This window comes from Schistocerca gregaria, chromosome 3 (genome assembly GCF_023897955.1).
Source record: "Schistocerca gregaria isolate iqSchGreg1 chromosome 3, iqSchGreg1.2, whole genome shotgun sequence".
In the NCBI taxonomy this organism is placed as follows: domain Eukaryota; kingdom Metazoa; phylum Arthropoda; class Insecta; order Orthoptera; family Acrididae; genus Schistocerca; species Schistocerca gregaria.
Genome location: NC_064922.1, coordinates 287,312,897 through 287,332,439, shown reverse-complemented (window position 1 = coordinate 287,332,439; position 19,543 = coordinate 287,312,897). Strand labels below are relative to the sequence as shown.

At 44.5% G+C, this 19,543-nt stretch overlaps 1 protein-coding gene across 1 annotated transcript in view; it reads left to right on the top strand.

Moving 5' to 3' along the window:
- LOC126355345 (uncharacterized) overlaps positions 1–19,543 on the top strand; it is a 708,215-nt gene that overhangs the window by 624,834 nt on the left and 63,838 nt on the right. Inside the window, exons 25-26 of the mRNA XM_050005639.1 lie at positions 9,544–9,789; positions 18,406–19,002. Of these exons, the coding sequence (XP_049861596.1) occupies positions 9,544–9,789; positions 18,406–19,002 (843 nt within the window). The remainder of the gene's footprint in view (positions 1–9,543; positions 9,790–18,405; positions 19,003–19,543) is intronic.

Here is a 19,543-nt window from a genome sequence, read left to right as displayed (position 1 = left end):
TTTATATAGATAAGGAACAGCAAAGGGCCTATAACACTGCCTTGTGGAACGCCAGAAATCACTTCTCTTTTACTCGATGACTTTCTGTCAATTACTACGAATTGTGACTTCTCTGACAGGAAATTGCAAATCCAGTCACATAGCCGAGACGATATTCCATAAGCACGCAATTTCACTACGAGCCGCTTGTGTGGTACAATATCAAAAGCCTTCCGGAAATCCACGAATACGAAATTGATCTGAAATCCCTTGTCAATAGCACTCCGCACTTAATGTGAATAAAGGGCTAGTTGTGTTTCACAGGAACGATGTTTTCTAAACCCATGTTGACTCTGTGTCAATAGACCGTTTCCTTCGTGGTAATTCTTACTGCTACTATCTCATTCATTCCTTCCACTATCTCTCTCTTCCTCGTTTTCATTGTCACAGGCTCTCGCCCACTTCCACTTTCTCCTCCTCTTTAGTCCTCTCCCACTTTCACTGTCTCCTTCATCCTACTCCCAGCACTGTTCTGTCACTGTCAACTCTGTAACACTGCCACGGCGTGCTCCTCTTTCTCTCACACTGCCATTGTCTCCTTCCTCTTTCTATACGACAACCACTGTCTGCTATCTTCGAGTGTTTATTACTTTTCCATCTCTTTTTCTGATGGCACTATCTCCTCCTCTTTCTGCAGAAAAAAACTAGAATATGTTCGCCTGCCAAAATTTTTGAGGAAATTTTTAAAGATGCTGAGGAAGGTAGAATGTCGCAGGTAGTACCCCAATTTGAGTCAGAGCCTTTCTTGCGCTCCGATAGGATCATTTTTCCGTTGATTCCCTTCTTTTCCTTGCCACAGCAGGCCATGTCACTCATATGAAAAGAGATTTATGGGTCATTAAAAGTTTGATAGTCTTACATTATTTCAGTTTCACATAAGTAGACTAATTCTACACGTCAGACCGGTAATTTGCGTGCACAAAAATTTTGCATGTGTTTCAGTATTACTACATGGATTTCCAGAACCCTTCTCATGGTAACGAAGACACTTTACAGCATATTTTTCCGCGCTAAGTCACCACATTTTCGCCTCACGCTGGATTGTACGTGCGTGTATAACAAGGATAAACTTGAACCTCTGTATCTCTAAAACGGACAATTGTACCAAGAAAATTTTCACTGATGTCCGTTATCATGATCTTAGGAATACTGCGTAAAAATTTCAGCCATTTACTGTGCATAGCCGTCCGGTTTTGGTACGAAAAAACGGTAAAAAACGCATTTTTGTGGCGTCTCTAAAGAAGCGTCTATGAGTTAATGGTGCCTCCAGAAGCACCTTAAGGTCCACCCTAAACCACATAAAATGAAAAAATAACCAACCGATTTTCTCCGTGTGTAATATTCATACTTGGACCCTGTAATGTAGCATCGTAACACTAAGGCGATCCTCCTGGAGGCTATACAAATGGCCCCTTGCCAAAGGGCTATCCAAAACATTTGACCTTGTCTTCCCTTCACCGACAGAAGCAGAGGTATGGGCCCGGAAGAATCTAGGTTTTGCGACCCTCGTTTTGGAACACATTAGGTAGCGCATGATGTCGCATGCGTACCCATAAATGTTTCCTGTTGCTGTTTACTCGGTGAAGAAAAATGATCCACCTACGCTGTTTTTCAACAGCACATACCCACGTTCACCTATTCCCTGTCTTTGACATTTTCCAGGAATCTGTGGGGTTTTCAGTACTCTAGACGCAGTTATTGTGCCAGTTAATCTTCCTGAAAATGTGAAAGATTGCTACGTCAAACAAAACGATGTTTCCTATATACTTGGGGTTTCGCTCGATCCGGCCAACCATCTCAACAGTACATACGTGGCGAAACTGGAAATCATTTCCCTTTAATGCTTGCACAGTTTGAACTTTGTTAAGTTTGTAGCGAAGCGGTTGATGCAGCACCTTGTGATCTGTTGAGCGAAGGATCTGTAGGTCTCGTGATGGTTCGCGAAATGACGTTGATGGGCTTCTTTGGGAGGTCTCTCTGATCTCCTCCAAAATTTTACTAGATGTGCGTTTTCTGCCAGAACATCATTGTCTGTTTACACTCCCAGTGGCTAGGAACTTAACATCTGGTGGCTTCCTTTGAAATCGATGGCGAAAATTTGTCTGGACAGCAATGGGTGATTTCGTTTCCGCGTACCACACAACGCATTGGGCTCCCACTTAAGGTGTGGTCATTTCCGGTAGTTATTTATTACCGGAAACAAAACGGAAGGAGTCGTTTAAGAAAAATCTATACAAAACTTTTTGAGTTGCTTTACGTGATGCCACAACAGCAAGTATCTTTGTGTCATACCCTTTTTTATTGCATTTGGAAATGGACGAGGTTTAAGGTGGACACCATATATTTTCCTGACCGCCCATGTGTGCTGGTCCTGTTCGCTATTGTGTAAGGGGTATTCAAATGACAATGTGCGAATCATCGTTACAACCAAACCGGTTGAAATTCGTATATCCCGGCTTGGAATAACGTAGCGAGACACCTAAACAATGGAAGTATGCGTCGTCACCTCCCCCTAATAGTTCAAAGGTGTGCCCTGAGCAGGAAGGTGATGCGCGTTTCTTCGTTTTCATTGGTTCACAGAAGAAAAGAAAGGAAGGAAGATTGGTTTTAGCATCCCGTAGAAGCAGGCCGGTGTGGCCATGCGGTTCTAGGCGCTTCAGTCTGGAACCGCGTGACCGCTACGGTTCTAATCCTGCCTCGGGCATGGATGTGTATGCTGTTCTTAGTTAGGTTTAAGTAGTTCTAAGTTCTAGGGGACTGATGACCACAGATGTTAAGTCCCATACCGCTCAGAGCAATTTGAACCGTCCCGTAGACATCAAGGCAAAAAATCTCGGATTGTGTCAAGAATGAGTACGGAAATCAGCCGTTCTCTTTCAAAGGAACCATCCGGCATTTGCCCAAAGTGATTTAGGGAAAGCATGGAAAACCTAAATGTCGTCGTTCTCCCAAATGTGAGTCCAGTGTGCTAACCACTGCGCCACTTCGGTCGGTCCTTTGTTCACCTTCGAATGTGCGTTCAGAATGTGTGACCTGATTAATATTGTTCTGTACCTTCCAAAAGACTCGGCGACGTGCGTTTTCCAAGCTCTGACGTCAGAAGCTTGTTATACAACACTTAAACGATCCAGTTCACGACCCATGTGATGTGGGCTTTACAAAGTAAAGATCCTCGAGGATCTGGAACGTACTAGAAAAACAAAAACACACAATTTTTCCGTAGTTGGTTCCCTAGAGCTTGCAGATATCGGGTGATTATAATTAAACTGCAGCTGCTCACAGAGGTCCAACGTTGGTAGATATTCCACCGCATCAATACGGAACCGATCTACGCTGGAAAAAAATTAGTCACAATGCAAGAAAGACGTACAGGAATGTTTCCATTTCCATATATAATGGATTGGGAACGGGACTTCAGCAGAAGAGGTAGGTCAAACAACTGAGAAAGGCATAATGTTGATTTGATTGTTAACCGTTACATGCACAATTTGTTCAGTGTGAGTACCGGAGATGGTGACCAGATGCTGTAGAGCGCCAGATATGCACCTGGTGGCCAAAATTCGAGTTAATTTTTTCCAGTGTTGATCGGTTCCGCATTAACACATCAACATATGTACCTAGTTTCGCTGCCATATAATAATTACAGCCCACAATGGACTCCGTGAATAGCTCCACCCGGTGTTTGTGGTAAATCATGTTGTGCCAGCATCATCTTCTATGATACCGGTTAGTATTGCTGCAAGTTTCGACTGTTACTACTAAGAGGCACAGGAAGTTTTCAACTGTAGTATCTGTGTTGACACATACAAGATGTTTCAACCCTCTTTGCACTGCGTCATTAACACTAACTGGACACTGAACTTTATATCGAAGTTAAATGTTGTACAGAAGATTCAATTTTTCAGTAAAAATATAGTACAACGCATCCACTCTCTGGAGGCTTGTAAACTATTGAAACTACGTCATAGTTAAACGTCTGAAACGCGACATGGTTACATTCGATCTTGTGGTCAATATTTCATTTCATTTCATTATTTGGTTTCATTTTTTTAACATAATTTTTGCTTGTAAATGATGCTAGGATTGAGAAGCGGGTCAGAATTCTCCGTTTTGCTTTTGACACAGTGATTTTACGTCATAACTGAAGCCCTGTTTGCCGCCATGAAAGCTGTCATTTCCCAAGACAGAAAAAGCTTCTCCATAACTACTCCAAGACCACCAAAGGTATCTCGCTCTGTTGTTCAGTGAGATGAGAGCTAATGTCTCCTCCCGGATGTATCGCGTTTCGTTCGTTGTCCTAATAGCTGCGCCGTGTCTGGTACATTCCGCGGTTCATCCAAGGAAAAAGGAAATGCAACACTTTTATAACCATTGTTAGCTGCGTGTGCGAATCAAGTCGTCTAGTAAATCTTTGATGCGGCTCACTACAGTGGTTGGAAAAAAGGGCGCTGACAGGAGCAGTGGAACAACTCGTGGACACTATGCCTCTGTCGCTACTAAAATACAGGGTATTTCAAAAATATTCGTCCGATTTGAGATAGTGAAAGGTTCGTCATTTATTCGCTCTAATTCGCTTACCTAAAACACATTTTATCCGAAAAAAAAACAGACAAGTGGATCTACATTACGTCTGAAAGACCCTGCATATACTGTCAGATCTGATACAGGCTTAGACGGCCACAACATTGATGCACACTTGTGCCTGTTTTAACCATTGTAACAGAACAAAACAAATAAGTAAGGAGACAGCTAGTTTAGCGTCAGGTGCTGTGGTTGCGGTAATAATTGACGAGAGTTGGATGGCGGAGTGGAAAGGGGCCAGACAGGCTTAGCAGCTATTTAGAGAGAGGCGATAGCGCTTTGTGAAAGGATAGGTTGGAATGCGGCACGTTGAATTTCGAGCCACCAGGCTAAAAAACGTTTACGACGATGCACCAGAGAATGGTCCATTCAGTACTGCGTGCCTAAAAGTGGACCAACGACTCACAGACCTGCATTTAAATTGTGTACGTACTACTTCTTATAAAAAGTAATTCATATATCGAAGACATAAAGGAGGACTGGTTCCCCACAAAATCATCTGGGAAGATTAATTACTATACAATAATATTAAAAACTAATATAGCGTAGAGAAAGGTTCCACTCCCGATTACCTGGAACAAACAGTCGTCGTTCGAGCCACTCTGGAGATAATATCAGTCTTCCTGTCCCCTAGTGAGTAGCGGACATACAAGACGTCTTCATCAGCATTTGTAAGCTTTCCGGCGGGTTTGAGTACATTGGCGCACAACATTGGTGAAATATGTGTGACTCACTTCGTTCCATTAGCGTTGATTTTCACTACCTGGGGACGATTCATGGTGTAGCCATTTCAGAATAAATAAATAGTGTTAAGATTTACTCTTGCTTGCTAAAAGCAAATAAAAAATGTGTTGTGGTTGGAGCGTGATTGTTGTAAAAAAACAGTTTTATCGTGACATTTGCTGTTGTTGTTGTGGTCTTCAGTTCTGAGACTGGTTTCATGCAGCTCTCCATGCTACTCTGCCCTGTGCAAGCTTCTTCATTTCCCGGTACTTACTGCAACCTACATCCCTCTGAATTTGCTTAGTGTATTCACCTCTTGGTCTCCCTCTACGATTGTTACCCTCCACGCTGCCCTCAAATACTAAATTGGTGATCCCTTGATGCCTCAGAACATGCCCTACCAACCGGTCCCTTCTTCTTGTCAAGTTGTGCCACAAACTTATCTTCTCCCCAATTCTATTCAATACCTACTCATTAGTTATGTGGTCTACCCATCCAATCTTCAGCATTCTTCTGTAGCACCACATTTCGAAAGCTTCTATTCTCTTCTTGTCCAAACTATTTATCGTCCATGTTTCATTTCCACACATGGCTACACTCCATACAAATACTTTCAGATACGACTTCCTGACACTTAAATCTATACTCGAAGTTAACATATTTCTCTTCTTCAGAAACGCTTTCCTTGCCATTGCCAGTCTACATTTTATATCCTCTCTACTTCGACCATCATCAGTTATTTTGCTCCCCAAATAGTAAAACTCATTTGCTACTTTAAGTGTCTCGTTTCCTAATCTAATTCCCTCAGCATCACCCGACTTAATTCGGCTACATTCCATTATCCCCGTTTTGCTTTTGTTGATGTTCATCTTATACCCTCCTTTCAAGACAATGTCCACTCCGTTCAACTACTCTTCTAAGTCCTTTGCTGTCTCTGACAGAATTACAGTGTCATCGGCGAACCTCAAAGATTTTATTTCTTCTCCATGGATTTTAATACCTACGAATTTTTCTTCTGTTTCCTTTACTGCTTGCTCAATGTACAGATTGAATAACATCGGGGATACGCTACAACCCTGTCTCACTCCCTTCCCAACCACTGCTTACCTTTCATGCCCATCGACTCTTATAACTAACTATCATCTGGTTTATGTACAGATTGTAAATAGCCTTTCGCTCCCTGTACTTCACCCCTGCCACCTATAGAATTTGAAAGAGCGTATTCCAGTCAACATTGTGAAAAGCTTTCTCCAGATAACGACGTCCTCTTGAGTAGTCCCCGGCCGGAGATCCGAATGGGGGACTATTTTACCTCCGGAATACTTTACCCAAGAGGACGCCATTATCATTTAACTATACAGTAAAGCTGCATGCCCTCGGGAAAAATTGCGGCTGTAGTTTCCCCTTGCTTTTAGCAGTTGGCAGTACCAGCACAGCAAGGCCATTTTGGTTAGTGTTACAAGGCCAGATTAGTCAGTCATCCAGACTGTTGCCCCTGCAACTACTGAAAAGGCTGCTGTCCCTCTTCAGGAACCACACGTTTGTCTGGCCTCTCAACAGATACCCCTCCGTTGTAGTTGCACCCACGGTACGGCTATCTGTATCGCTGAGGCACGCAAGCCTCCCCACCAACGGTAAGGTCCATGGTTCATGGGGGGGGAGTGTACGTACTATTTCTTATAAAAAGTAATTCATATATTGATGACATAAAGCAGGGCTTGTTCCCCACCAAATTATTTGGGAATATTATTTACTATAAAATGATATTAAAAACTAAGATTGTGTAGACGAAGGTTCCGCTCCCGATACCTGGAACAAACAATCGTCGTTCAAGCCACTCTGGAGATAATATCGCTCTTCCTGTCCCCTAGTGAGCAGCGGACATACAAGACGTCTTCATCAACATTTGTAAGCTTGCAGACAGGTTTGAATACATTGGTGCACAACATTGGTGAAATACAGGGTGCCGCACGAAATGTGTTACCATTTTGTTTTTGAATATAAACTTTACTGTCAATACAATCTGGAAGGAACATATACTACAATGAAGAGCCGTCCATGGAGATTTATTCTAACTCAGCACATGCTCAGTATGTCCACCATTTCGTTTCCTAGCTTCCGTCGAACGATCACTGAAGTTAGTGATTACCCTAGGGCATATGTCTTCCGTAATGTCACTGCAAGCTTGAAGAATAAGTCTTCTGAGCTCCATTAAATTCCACAGCTTCATGCTACTGCCTTGCCCTTCAAAACGCAGTGGTTCGTGCAAGATGGAGCAAGGCCACATACTGCAAACACTGTGTTGGAGTTTTTACACGAGCATTTCGACATGCGGGTCATTTCACTCAGGTTTCCAGGTCGCTTCAATGACGGACAAAATTGGCCCTCCCAATAGTCCAGACCTCAATCCATGTGACTTTTTTCTTTGGGGATACCTAAAGAAGAAAATTTTCCCGGAACGTCCACATGATTTAATGGAGCCCAGAAGACTTATTCTTCAACCTTGCAGCGAAATTACGGAAGACATGTGCCGTAGGGCAATCACTAACTTCATAGTTCGTTTGAAGGAAGTTAGGGAACGAAATGGTGAACGTATTCAGCATGTGCTGAGTTAGAACAAATCTCCATGGACGGCTCTTCATTGTAGAATGTGTTCCTTTCAGATTGTATTGACAATGAAGTTTATATTCAAAAGCAACATCGTAACACATTTCGTGCGCCGCCCTATATATGTCATTCACTTCGTTCCATTAGCGTTGGTTTTCCCTACCTGGGGACGCTTCGTGGCGTAACTATTTCAGTGTAAATAAGTAGTGTAAGATTAAACTCTTGCTTGGAAGAAGCAAATAAAAAATGTATTGTGGTTGGAGCGTGACCATTGTAAAAAAACAGTTTTATCCTGACAGTTTCCTGTATTTGTGGTTGGGAACCGGAGGCTACCGTCATGTTGTTATCAGTTCCCGTTAATGGTAATGCACATGCTGCATACACAATGTTGTGTGCTTACATTGTGTTGGGCAGTGCAATGCAGATCTAGAAACGCTGGATTCCGCAGGTTGCGGAATCCAGACGCATTTAGGGGGTAGGACGTCAAAGTGGGTCGAGTTGGAGCAGGAGAACCACCACAGGACATTTTCATTTCCACTGTCTATACTTTTAAAAATAAGTTCATAAAACTTTGTCGGCAGGACCAGAAAGGATTCATAATTCACACTCATAGCAGTGGAAGTTCGAAAACATAACGAAGTAATTTTTTTTTACATGTGAAATTTCATCATTTTTTCACGTACTAATGGCAGCATTTGTTGCTATAGGTACACTTTTCTTCATAAGTAACAGAGATAGTTCGATGAATTTTGCAGAGCATACAAACCATACTTAAAGGTAATCAAAATATCCACGGGTGTACTGCCGGTCTATAGTGTCCAACGGGCACAATATTTCGGCGATCAAACATGTCGCCATCATCAGGTGAACTGACGGACTGAGCTCCTGTGAACGTGCCGGCACGGAGATCCGTACGCTATGGCTGCTCACGGGGAACTGGGTTCGGTCGCGGCGGTGTGTATGGTGTATGAACCTCTAGAATTTTCCAAATCTATTAAAAACTGTGGTACAAATTGTGGTAATTAACTACAAAATTTGTGTTTTTTCTATACATGAAGTTTAAAATACAACAGATCATTCGTTTTTTCATAAATTAAATAAATTCTAGAGTTTCATACACCTGTAAGTATGGTATGTATGCTGTTCAAAATTCATCGAAGAATCTCTCTAGCTTATGAAGAAAAGTGTACCTATAGCAAACAAATGCAGCCATTAGTAAGTGAAAAAATGATGTAATTACTTAGTTATGTTTTCGAACTTCCACTGCAATGAGTGTGAATCCTGATTTGTTCCTGGTGATGCTGACAAAGTTTTCTGAATTTATTTGTAAAAGTATAAACAGTAGAAATTAAAATGTCCTGTGGTGCCTCTCCTGCCCCAACTCGGCCCGTTTGACGTCCTATCCCAGTTAACACAATAGAGCAACTGCATCGCAAACAATTAACGCCACAGACGACTTATACCACGTCTCGATCAGGAGCCACTGCAACTCTGCAGCCCCACGTATCCACATGCGAACTTGCGCCTCCACGGACTACTCCTGCCAGACGCTGAGCTTCGGTCGTCGGTGAGTGCGTGACTGTTGGCCGGCAGGTGGAGTCGCCGCCGCCGTCGATGCGCAACACGATCGAAGTGCCGGTGCTGGACGCGCTGTCGCCGCACCGCGGCTCGTCCAACCTGCTGCACCCGCCCAGCATCCTGCTGGAGCTGCCTGCCAAGTGCCTGTCGCCCATCACGGAGATGCCGACGCCCGTCCCCACGCCCATCATGTCTCGCCACGGCTCCTGCGCCGCGCTGCCCGCCATCACCCTCACCCCCAACGATCACGACGACGCAGAGGTGAGCGCGCCGCCAGCTGCCTGTAGCACTGTCGGCGAAAGAAGGTCCCTAGCAACTGTAGTGTGTTTCTGCGCCTATCTCAACCAATCACGTAACGCGATTTTCTATATGTCTCTATGGCAACGTCTTATTGTTGTTGTCGCCCTATAAACATTGTGCACATAGTTCCGCGTAGTCAGCGCGTACACAAATTTCCCACTACAGCACGCCCCGCTAAGCATAACAGCGCAGGCGCAGCGCTCGTCCGTCTCCGCACTACGAGATGGCGCTGTCTTAGAGATGGGCCAAATTCTGCTTCCGCCGATCCGCGTATTAATATGTAACGCAGCCATCACCCTCACCCCCAACGATCACGACGACGCAGAGGTGAGTCCGCCGCCAGCTGCCTGTAGCACTGTCGGCGAAAGAAGGTCCCTAGCAACTGTAGAGTGTTTCTGCGCCTATCTCAACCAATCACGTAACGCGATTTTCTATATGTCTCTATGGCAACGTCTTACTGTTGTTGTCGCCCTATAAACATTGTGCACATAGTTCCGCGTAGTCAGCGCGTACACAAATTTCCCACTACAGCGCGCCCCGCTAAGCATAACAGCGCAGGCGCAGCGCTCGTCCGTCTCCGCACTACGAGATGGCGCTGTCTTAGAGATGGGCCAAATTCTGCTTCCGCCGATCCGCGTATTAATATGTAACGCAGCCATCACCCTCACCCCCAACGATCACGACGACGCAGAGGTGAGTCCGCCGCCAGCTGCCTGTAGCACTGTCGGCGAAAGAAGGTCCCTAGCAACTGTAGTGTGTTTCTGCGCCTATCTCAACCAATCACGTAACGCGATTTTCTATATGTCTCTATGGCAACGTCTTACTGTTGTTGTCGCCCTATAAACATTGTGCACATAGTTCCGCGTAGTCAGCGCGTACACAAATTTCCCACTACAGCGCGCCCCGCTAAGCATAACAGCGCAGGCGCAGCGCTCGTCCGTCTCCGCTCTACGAGATGGCGCTGCCATAAAGACGGACCAAATTTTGCTTCCGCCGATCCGAGTATTAATATGTAACGCAGCCAATGAGATTGCTGCTAACGTAGAACCTTTTCTCCTCGCGGATCACACTCGCGCAGTGATACCTGAACGCTCGAGGTATTATAACGAGTGTACAGACCTCCGATTAGTCAGTCTGCATTTGTCTGTACCAGTCATAGTCAAGTTTCAATCTGTGCCTAATAAGATTATCATATTCCTGTACATAGCCATGAAGAGAAATGAACAGACGCTTTGCCAAGTATCAGAGACACGTGAGAATAAGATTAACGTACCAAGACCAAAGGAACTTCAAATTGTCAATTGTAAACAGCATCCAGAATCAAGTTACGTAATGTCTATGTTATTTATTATTTTAATAAATGTGTGTGAAAATTAATCAAGTTCTGTTTAAAGTTGGTCACCGTAAATCTGCTAATCTAAGCGTGCAAATGGCATTTCTATCGTCTGACATAACGGCAGAAGATAAACACGGCACGATAAAACTACGAGACATATTGCTGACATTCGCCTACTTCATTAGAGTGACAAGTCCAATAATCCGATGGTGTGTGTACCGAAGGTCTTACAGTACGCACACCACAATAAAACATTGATAATGTCTGACCTGCAGTGGTTTCCGAAACACAGTTGAAAACTGGCAACAACGCTGACAGCTGTCAGGGATCTTCCTTCACCAGCTCTACTACTTTTCACTCTACGCGCCCTCTCACCCTGACGACGACACACACGTGTCTACATTTACATACGTACAGCGCAAGCCACTAAATAATGTGTGACAGAGGGTACATAGAGTCGTTGTTGTTGTTGTTGTTGTTGTTGTTGTTGTGGTCTCCAGTCGGAAGGCTGCTTTGATGCAGCTATCCTGTACAAGCCTCTTCGTTTCTGTATAACTACTACTGCCTGATACGTCGTGGTATGTGAAAACTGAACCAAAACGTAAGGTAAGCAGAGCTCAAAAAGGCCTGAAGGGCCGCTGAACATTCGCAACTGTAATGTCAGAATGACAACCTTAAGATTCAACATAAGAGATAATCACGATCTGAAGGACCCAACACTTTTTATTAATTATTGATCAATACAATAAGTTACTGAAAGGAATGACTTCAATCATTCGGCCAGAAGGGCCAATCAAATATAACCACAAATGCTGTTTTGATAATGCTACAAGAATGCAAAACCAACAGTTAATTTACTTCGTCCAAAGGAGCAGTAAAGACCAAAAGACAAATTCATATACCACAGGTTTTTTTTATGAAACAAGCTAACATGATAAAATTAAAAACCAAAAAGGGGTAGTGACGTCGCCACTCGGCCTGAAGGGCCTGAGTATCAGTAGTAATAAATATTTAAGAATGGTTGAAGTTGGTGGGTTAGCACATAAAACCAGCCCGTGCTCCTCACCACTAGGAAAAATTTACAATCAGCTGTCCTAGGACTGCCTGCTTTAGCAATATGGCACAGACCAGCAGAACAACTAGAAACTTCACCAACGTGGCGAATCGTCCACATAGGGCATGACAGCAGCTCTCTATAACACAAAAAATAAAAATTACTAAACATTGAAACACATGGTTCAAAATATAACGCCTATCTAGGCAGGAACCGGTAATGACGCCCACTGGCCTTCGTAGATCTTCGACTTAGTAAATGTGACGGCCATTACTAAATAATAATAATAATAACATCTCTTAAACGCTGCTATTTCTTGTTGTATGTGTTACTAGCTAAGTACCTAGCATTGCTCCAGTACTTACTTCAGTCCTCTATTAGCCCATCTCCTTCTTCCCATTCTGTCTATCTGTCTCCTGCTTCCCCACCTCTCTCATCATCTCCTCCAAACCCCTCTCTCTCTCCACCTCTTCCACCACCCATTCTTGGTCCGTCTCCTCCTGCCCTTTCTCTCTCCACCTCCTCCTACTCCCCTCTCTGCCTATCTCCTCCTTCCCCATCTACCAGATGATCAAAAAGTCAGTATAAATTTGAAAACTTAATAAACCACGGAATAACGTAGATAGGGAGGTAAAAATTGACACACATGCTTGGAATGACGTGGGGTTTTATTAGAACGAAAAAAAAACACCCCATATTGCTAGACGCGTCGTTGGGTGATGATCGTGCGCTCTGCCGCCACTTTCGTCGTGTTTCGCCTCCCATGTCCCCAGACTTCAGTCCGTGCGATTATTGGCTTTGGGGTTACCTTAAGTCACAAGTGTATCGTGATCGACCGACATCTCTATGGATGCTGAAAGACAACATCCGACGCCAATGCCTCACCATAACTCTGGACATGCTTCATAGTGCTGTTCACAACATTATTCCTCGACTACAGCTATCGTTGGGGAATGATGGTGGACATATTGAGCATTTCCTGCAAAGAACATCATCTTTGCTATGTCTTACTTTGTTATGCTCATTATTGCTATTCTGATCAGATGAAGCACCATCTGTCGAACACTGTTCAACTTTTGTATTTTTTCGGTTCAAATAAAACCCCATGTCATTCCAAGCATGTGCGTCAATTTGTACCTCTCTATCTACATTATTCCGTGATTTATTCAGTTTTCAAATTTATACTGACTTTTTGATCACCCGGTATTTGATCACCTCCTATTCAACCCTCTCTCTGTCCGCTTCCTCCACCACCCCCTCTCCCTCTCTCTCCTCCTGCCCCTCTCTCTGTCCATCTCATCCTAACTCTTTCTCTGTCTATTTGCTCCCTCTATCCATCTACTTGTCCCCTCCCTGCCCATCTGCTCCTTCCTCTCTGCTCATCTCCTCCTTTCCCATATAATTCTATCTCCTCTTCCTCTATCAATCTCCTACCGCTCCCTCGCTCTGTTCATCTCTTTTCCAACCTCTTTGTCCACTTCGTCCTTCCCCTCCCTCTGTGTATCTCCTCCTCCCCCTCTCCCTCTGCCCATCTCTTCTTCCCCCTGGCTCTGTCTATCTCCTCTTTCCTTTCTCTGACCATCTTTTCCTCTACCCTCTCTCTGTACATTTCCCATCTCTGTCCATCTCCTACTCCCCCTATCTGTGCCCTTCCCCCTCTTTCTTTGTCCATCGCTTCCTCCCTCCATCTTTCCCCACATCATCACCCTCACCCCAATTGGGGACTGGTGGTTCTTGCCCCCACAATATTTATTTCCAGATCTTATCTAATATGTGTACCAAATTTAGTTGAAATCGTTCCAGAAGCTTCTGTACCCAACTCTCTTTATTTGTTCATGAGACCCAGAAAATATTATATGGAAAGAAGTCTACAGACGTTAAAGTAACCTCTGGCGTGACACAGGGGAGTGTTATGGGATCATTGCTTTTCACAATATATATAAATGATCTAGTAGATAGTGTCGGAAGTTCCATGCGGCTTTTCGCGAATGATGCTGTTGTATACAGAGAAGTTGCTGCATTAGAAAATTGCAGCGAAATGCAGGAAGATCTGCACCTTACAGGCACTTGGTGCAGGGAGTGGCAACTGACCCTTCACATAGACAAATGTAATGTATTGCGAATACATAGAAAGAAGGATCCTTTATTGTATGATTATATGATAGCGGAACAAACACTGTTAGCAGTTATTTCTGTAAAATATCTGGGAGTATGCGTACGGAACGATTTGAAGTGGAATGATCATATAAAATTAATTGTTGATAAGGCGGGTGCCAGGTTGAGATTCATTGGGAGAGTCCTTAGAAAATGTAGTGCATCAACAAAGGAGGTGGCTTACAAAACACTCGTTAGACCTGTACTTGAGTATTGCTCATCAGTGTGGGGGGTCCGTAGCAGGTCGTGTTGACAGAGGAGATAGAGAAGATCCAAAGAAGAGCGGCGCGTTTCGTCACAGGGTTATTTGGTAAGCATGATAGCGTTACGGAAATGTTTACCAAACGTAAGTGGCAGACTCTGCAAGAGAGGCGCTCTGCATCGCGGTGTAGCTTGCTGTCCAGGTTTCGAGAGGGTGCGTTTGTGGATGAGGTATCGAATATCTCCCGAGGAGATCATGAATGTAAAATAAGAGAGATTCGAGCGCGACGGAGGCTTTCCGGCAGTCGTTCTTCCCGCGAATCATACGCGACTGGAACAGGAAAGGGAGGTAATGGCATTGCCATGTAAAGTACCCTCCGTTGGGTGGCTTTCGGAGTATAAATGTACATGTAGATGTAAATGTACTGTGTGAAACAGCAAAGAAATATCTTGTGTCAAATTTACTCGATGCAGTTAATGCGTTATTCTCTATGAAAATACGAGATTTCGGCAGTATCAACACCTACATCTACACTCCGCAAGCCACTTTATGTTTTGTGCCAGAGAGTTATCTTCTTCATGAAACCAGTTGACTCCTGACCTCCGCTATCGGAAACATAAGTGTAGGGTTCCCCTTAATAGATCAGGCAAGCATACTGGCAGGAAGCAGCTTCTAGAGTAACATAGTACATGGCGTGCACATGGGGCTTTTCTAGGTTAGAGAAAACCTTCCTTGAGATCAAAGACGATTTGCCTGATAAATTAGCCACAGTGTCCTCAGAGAATGTTCGTCGTCGCAGATCAGAGATAGAAAAGTTTAATATGATTTTAGGAAATGGCAGGACCATCCAAGGAAAGGTCCCAGAATTAATATCGCCTACTAGTGGTTATAATCCACAGACAGTATTAGGAATAGAAAACTGATTGAATGTTAATGAGAACGAAATCCTAAGTTTAGATTGGAATATTTGTCGTAAGGATAGGTTAGTCGCCAGTGCTGCTGTGCATTTATTGCAGTAAAGAATTCGATAAAATCTAGCGAGGTTATCACGGATTCAGATTGTGAATTAGTCTGGGTAACGTTAGGTAGTGAATATCGGTCAAAAATAGTAATCGGACTCTTTTATAGACCGCGTGGGTCAGGAGCTCTAGTGGTAGAGCGCATCAGACAGAACTTGCTGAACTTCGTTAATAGCTTTTTTGATCAATCCGTTGTAATAGGGTGTTACTTCAACTTGCCAGGTAAAAAATGGGTGTGTTATGCTATCAAAACTGATGCCAGAGACTAGAATTCGTTTGACATTGTTCTGGATATCTTGTACGAAAATTACTTTGAGCAAATAGATAGAGAACCAATTCGAGAAAGTGACGTCTTGCCCTCCCAGCAACAAACGGACCTGAACTTATTGAATCGCTTGACATAGAGGAAGGTATCAGTGGCTATAAAGCAGTGATAGCATCTATGACAACAGGTCTTACAAAGAAAGGTAGGAAGATATTTTTGGTTAGCAAGAATGACAGGCAACAAATTTCAGAGTAGCTGAGCAGTCAGCAATATTTGTTGATGAAGGCGAAGATGTAGAGAACGAACTGAAAAAATTCAAAGGCATCGTGCAATATTCCTTAAACAAGTATGTTCCGAGTGAGGTCTTGAAAGATGGGAAAGGCTCACCATGGTTTAATAGCCATGTTAGAAAACTGCTACGTAAACAAAGAGAACTTCATCTCAGATTCAAGAGAAGTAAAAACCTAATTGACAAACAAAAACTGAACGAAGCGAAAATGAGCGTCACGAGAGCAATAAGAGAAGCGTTCAATGGCTTTGCAAGTAAATCTTTGCAATCGATCTGAATAAAAATCCTCAGAGGTTTTGGTAGCATCTAAAATCGGTAAATGGGTCAATCATCAATTCATTCATACTGACGCCGAAACGGGAGATAACAGTGAGAAGGCCGAAATACTGAATTCGGTCTCCCGAAATTAATTCACCACAGAAGATGGTAACATGGTCCCTTGTTTCAATAATCGTAAGGACTTCCAAATGGCAGATATTGAGAATAACCGATCGACAGATGTAAAGGTCATTTCCGGAGTACCCCAATGAAGTGTGAAGGGGCCGTTACTGTTTACAATATACATAAATGATCTAGTAGAAAGCATGGGACGCTCATGAAGGCTGTTCGCAAATAATGCGGTTGTCTATAACAAAAGTAGTAACGCCAGAAGATAGTAACGATTTGCAGAATGGCTTCCAGAGAATTGATGAATCGTAAACGCTCTGGCAGTATAAGAATTTTTAGCATATTGCGGCCCCGTCAGCAACTGTGATAGACTAATATATTAAAAAATCCGCCTCACTTGCGAAAATTTTCCGGTCGTTTCCCAGGTTTCGGCTAGAATAATCTAACCTTCTTCAAAGCATAAAATTACTATAACATGCCAGAGTAAGGCACAGTCAACACTAAAAATTAAAACCTATAGTACCGTGTTACCATGTGGAATTAAAACTAATTAACTGAAGTCCAGCCCTGGCATCACTTCACCACGCGGTCGGTCGGTCCGTAGTTTTAATTCGGCATGATACCACAGTACTATAGGTTTTAATTTTTAATGGTGACTCTGCCTTACTCTGCCATGTTATAGTAATTTTATGCTTCTGAAGAAGGCTAGATTATTCTAGCCGAAACCTGGGTAAACACCACAAAATTTTCGCAACTGAGGCGTATTTTTCAATATATTGCTCTAGCAGTTGACCCTGAACGTAAATAAATGTAATATACTTAGGAAAACAAATCCACTACAGTTCAGTTACACTATTGATGAGAAACCGCTGGAAACACTATCCAACGAAGAGCGACGCGTTTCGTCACAGGATCGTTTAGCCGAGCGAGACCTTTAAGGAGACGTTCAACAAACTCCACTGGCAGACATTATGAGAGTGGCGTTGTGCATCACGGAGAAATTTACTATTGAAATTTCGAGAGAGTACTTTCTCGGAAGAGTCGGACAACATATTATGTTCCCGCTCATGCGTCTAGCGTGATGATCGCGATGAGAAAATTCGAAAAATTAGAGCCAATCCAGAGGATTACCGACAATCATTCTCCCCAAGCGCTATTCGCGAATGGAATAGGGTTGGAGGGCTCATTTAGTGGCACAGAAAGTACCCTCCGCCGCACATCATTAGCTGGCTTGCCGAGTATGATGTAGATTCAGATGTAGAGGAAGAAGTGATGGAATAACACAGATGTTGCAGTGCTCACTATAACCAGATACTACACTGGTGTCGACGATGGACTGTGTCTCGTAACGTCTCTGTTCAGATCACGATCTATAATCCGGGACATACAGTATTCCTGTGCTGTCCTGAAAATTCCCTGAGGCTCTAATGGGTCATTACTAAAATGAGCTCTAATATGGAAAGTAAGCGTTTCCGGACACATGTCCACATAAAATATTTTCTTTCTTTGTGTGTGTGGAATGTTTCCCTACAGTTTGGCGTACCTTTTTCTAACACCCGTAGAAGCTTGCACAGGATAGTGTAGCATGGAGAACTGCATCAAGCCAGTCTCAGGACTGAAGACCACAACAACAACAACATGGACAGGAACTGCTGTAAACTAATAACAATAATAGCTGATGTCCTATGTCCGAAATGCGAAATGAGCACCATGTGGGATCTAACACCTGACGCCAGACTATCATCATCTTTGGGGCTCCCCGGGGCAACTTATCAGTAGTCAGTGACACATGTGCTTACTTACCCCAGCAACTAGCGCCGCCCACAGCCCAGTGGCAGAGTACGAACACGACGCCGTCGGTGTGCCAGCAGAGCCGTCAGTCGTCTGGCGGGCGGACGTCGCCCGCCGCCGCCGCAGCCTCTCCCGCCAACCCCTCGGCCGCAGCCTCCACGGCTCCGCCGCCCCCGCAGGCCGCCCCCGCCGTGTTGGTGCCCACGCTGTGGGTGCAGCACGCGTCGCCGCCGGCAACGCCGCGCGCGCGCTCTCTGTCGACGACGTCCGCCGGCGCGCCCGGCTCGCCGCCCCCGCAGCAGCGCCGCCAGATGCTCAAGGAGCTGGACAAGCCCGCCTCCCTGGACCTGCCGTGCCCGCCGCCCATCATCACCGTCACCTGCAACCTCAGCGAGCCTGACTCGGACGACGACGACGACGACGACGACGACGTGGGCGCGGGCGCGAGGCGGCGGCGGCCCGCGTCTGCAGCGAGCGCGGGGGGCGGCGGGGGCGGCGGCCCTTCCGGGCTGGCGCCGGCCGTGGCGCCCTCCATGTGCTACCTCAGCCCCTTCTCCATGTGCTCGCGCGCCGACCGCACCGCCTCCGAGTCCAACCTCAGCTCGTCCGGCTACAGTTCCATGGCCAGCCCGGGGCCGTCGCGCTGCGGCTCGAACAACCCGCTCTGTCCCAGCGAGGTGAGTACGCTACTGCCCCTTCTCCTCTCTACTTTTTTGGGCCACGTAACACGTTACTTGTAAAGCTATTGAAATTTTCCAGGCTACTAAAGTAAGGTCGAATGGGTTCTGTGGGTATACCTAACATTTCATCCCAGTCTTCTCGTGGCTTCGATTCGTTCCACAGGCGAAACGTTTCATTAACCTACGAAATCTAGTCAATAACAATTTAGTAGCGAGGAAATTTTTAATACTAGACATTGATGGCAGTGAAAAACTGATGCTTTATATCAGGATTTCTTGTTTTTACTGTCGGTTTTGGTCCCTTTTTTGCTTGGCCCGCTGACGCACGTGTAACGCTCTCAAAAATCCACGTAGTCCTTGAGAATGGCGTTTCAACTCCGAAATCAGAGAAATAAAATAATGTGAACAAAGAGGGCGTATTAATACACTAATGGCCATTAAAAATTGCTACACCAATATGAAATGCAGATGATCAACGGGTACTCATTGGACAAGTATATTACACTAGAACTGACATGTGATTACATTTTCACGCAAT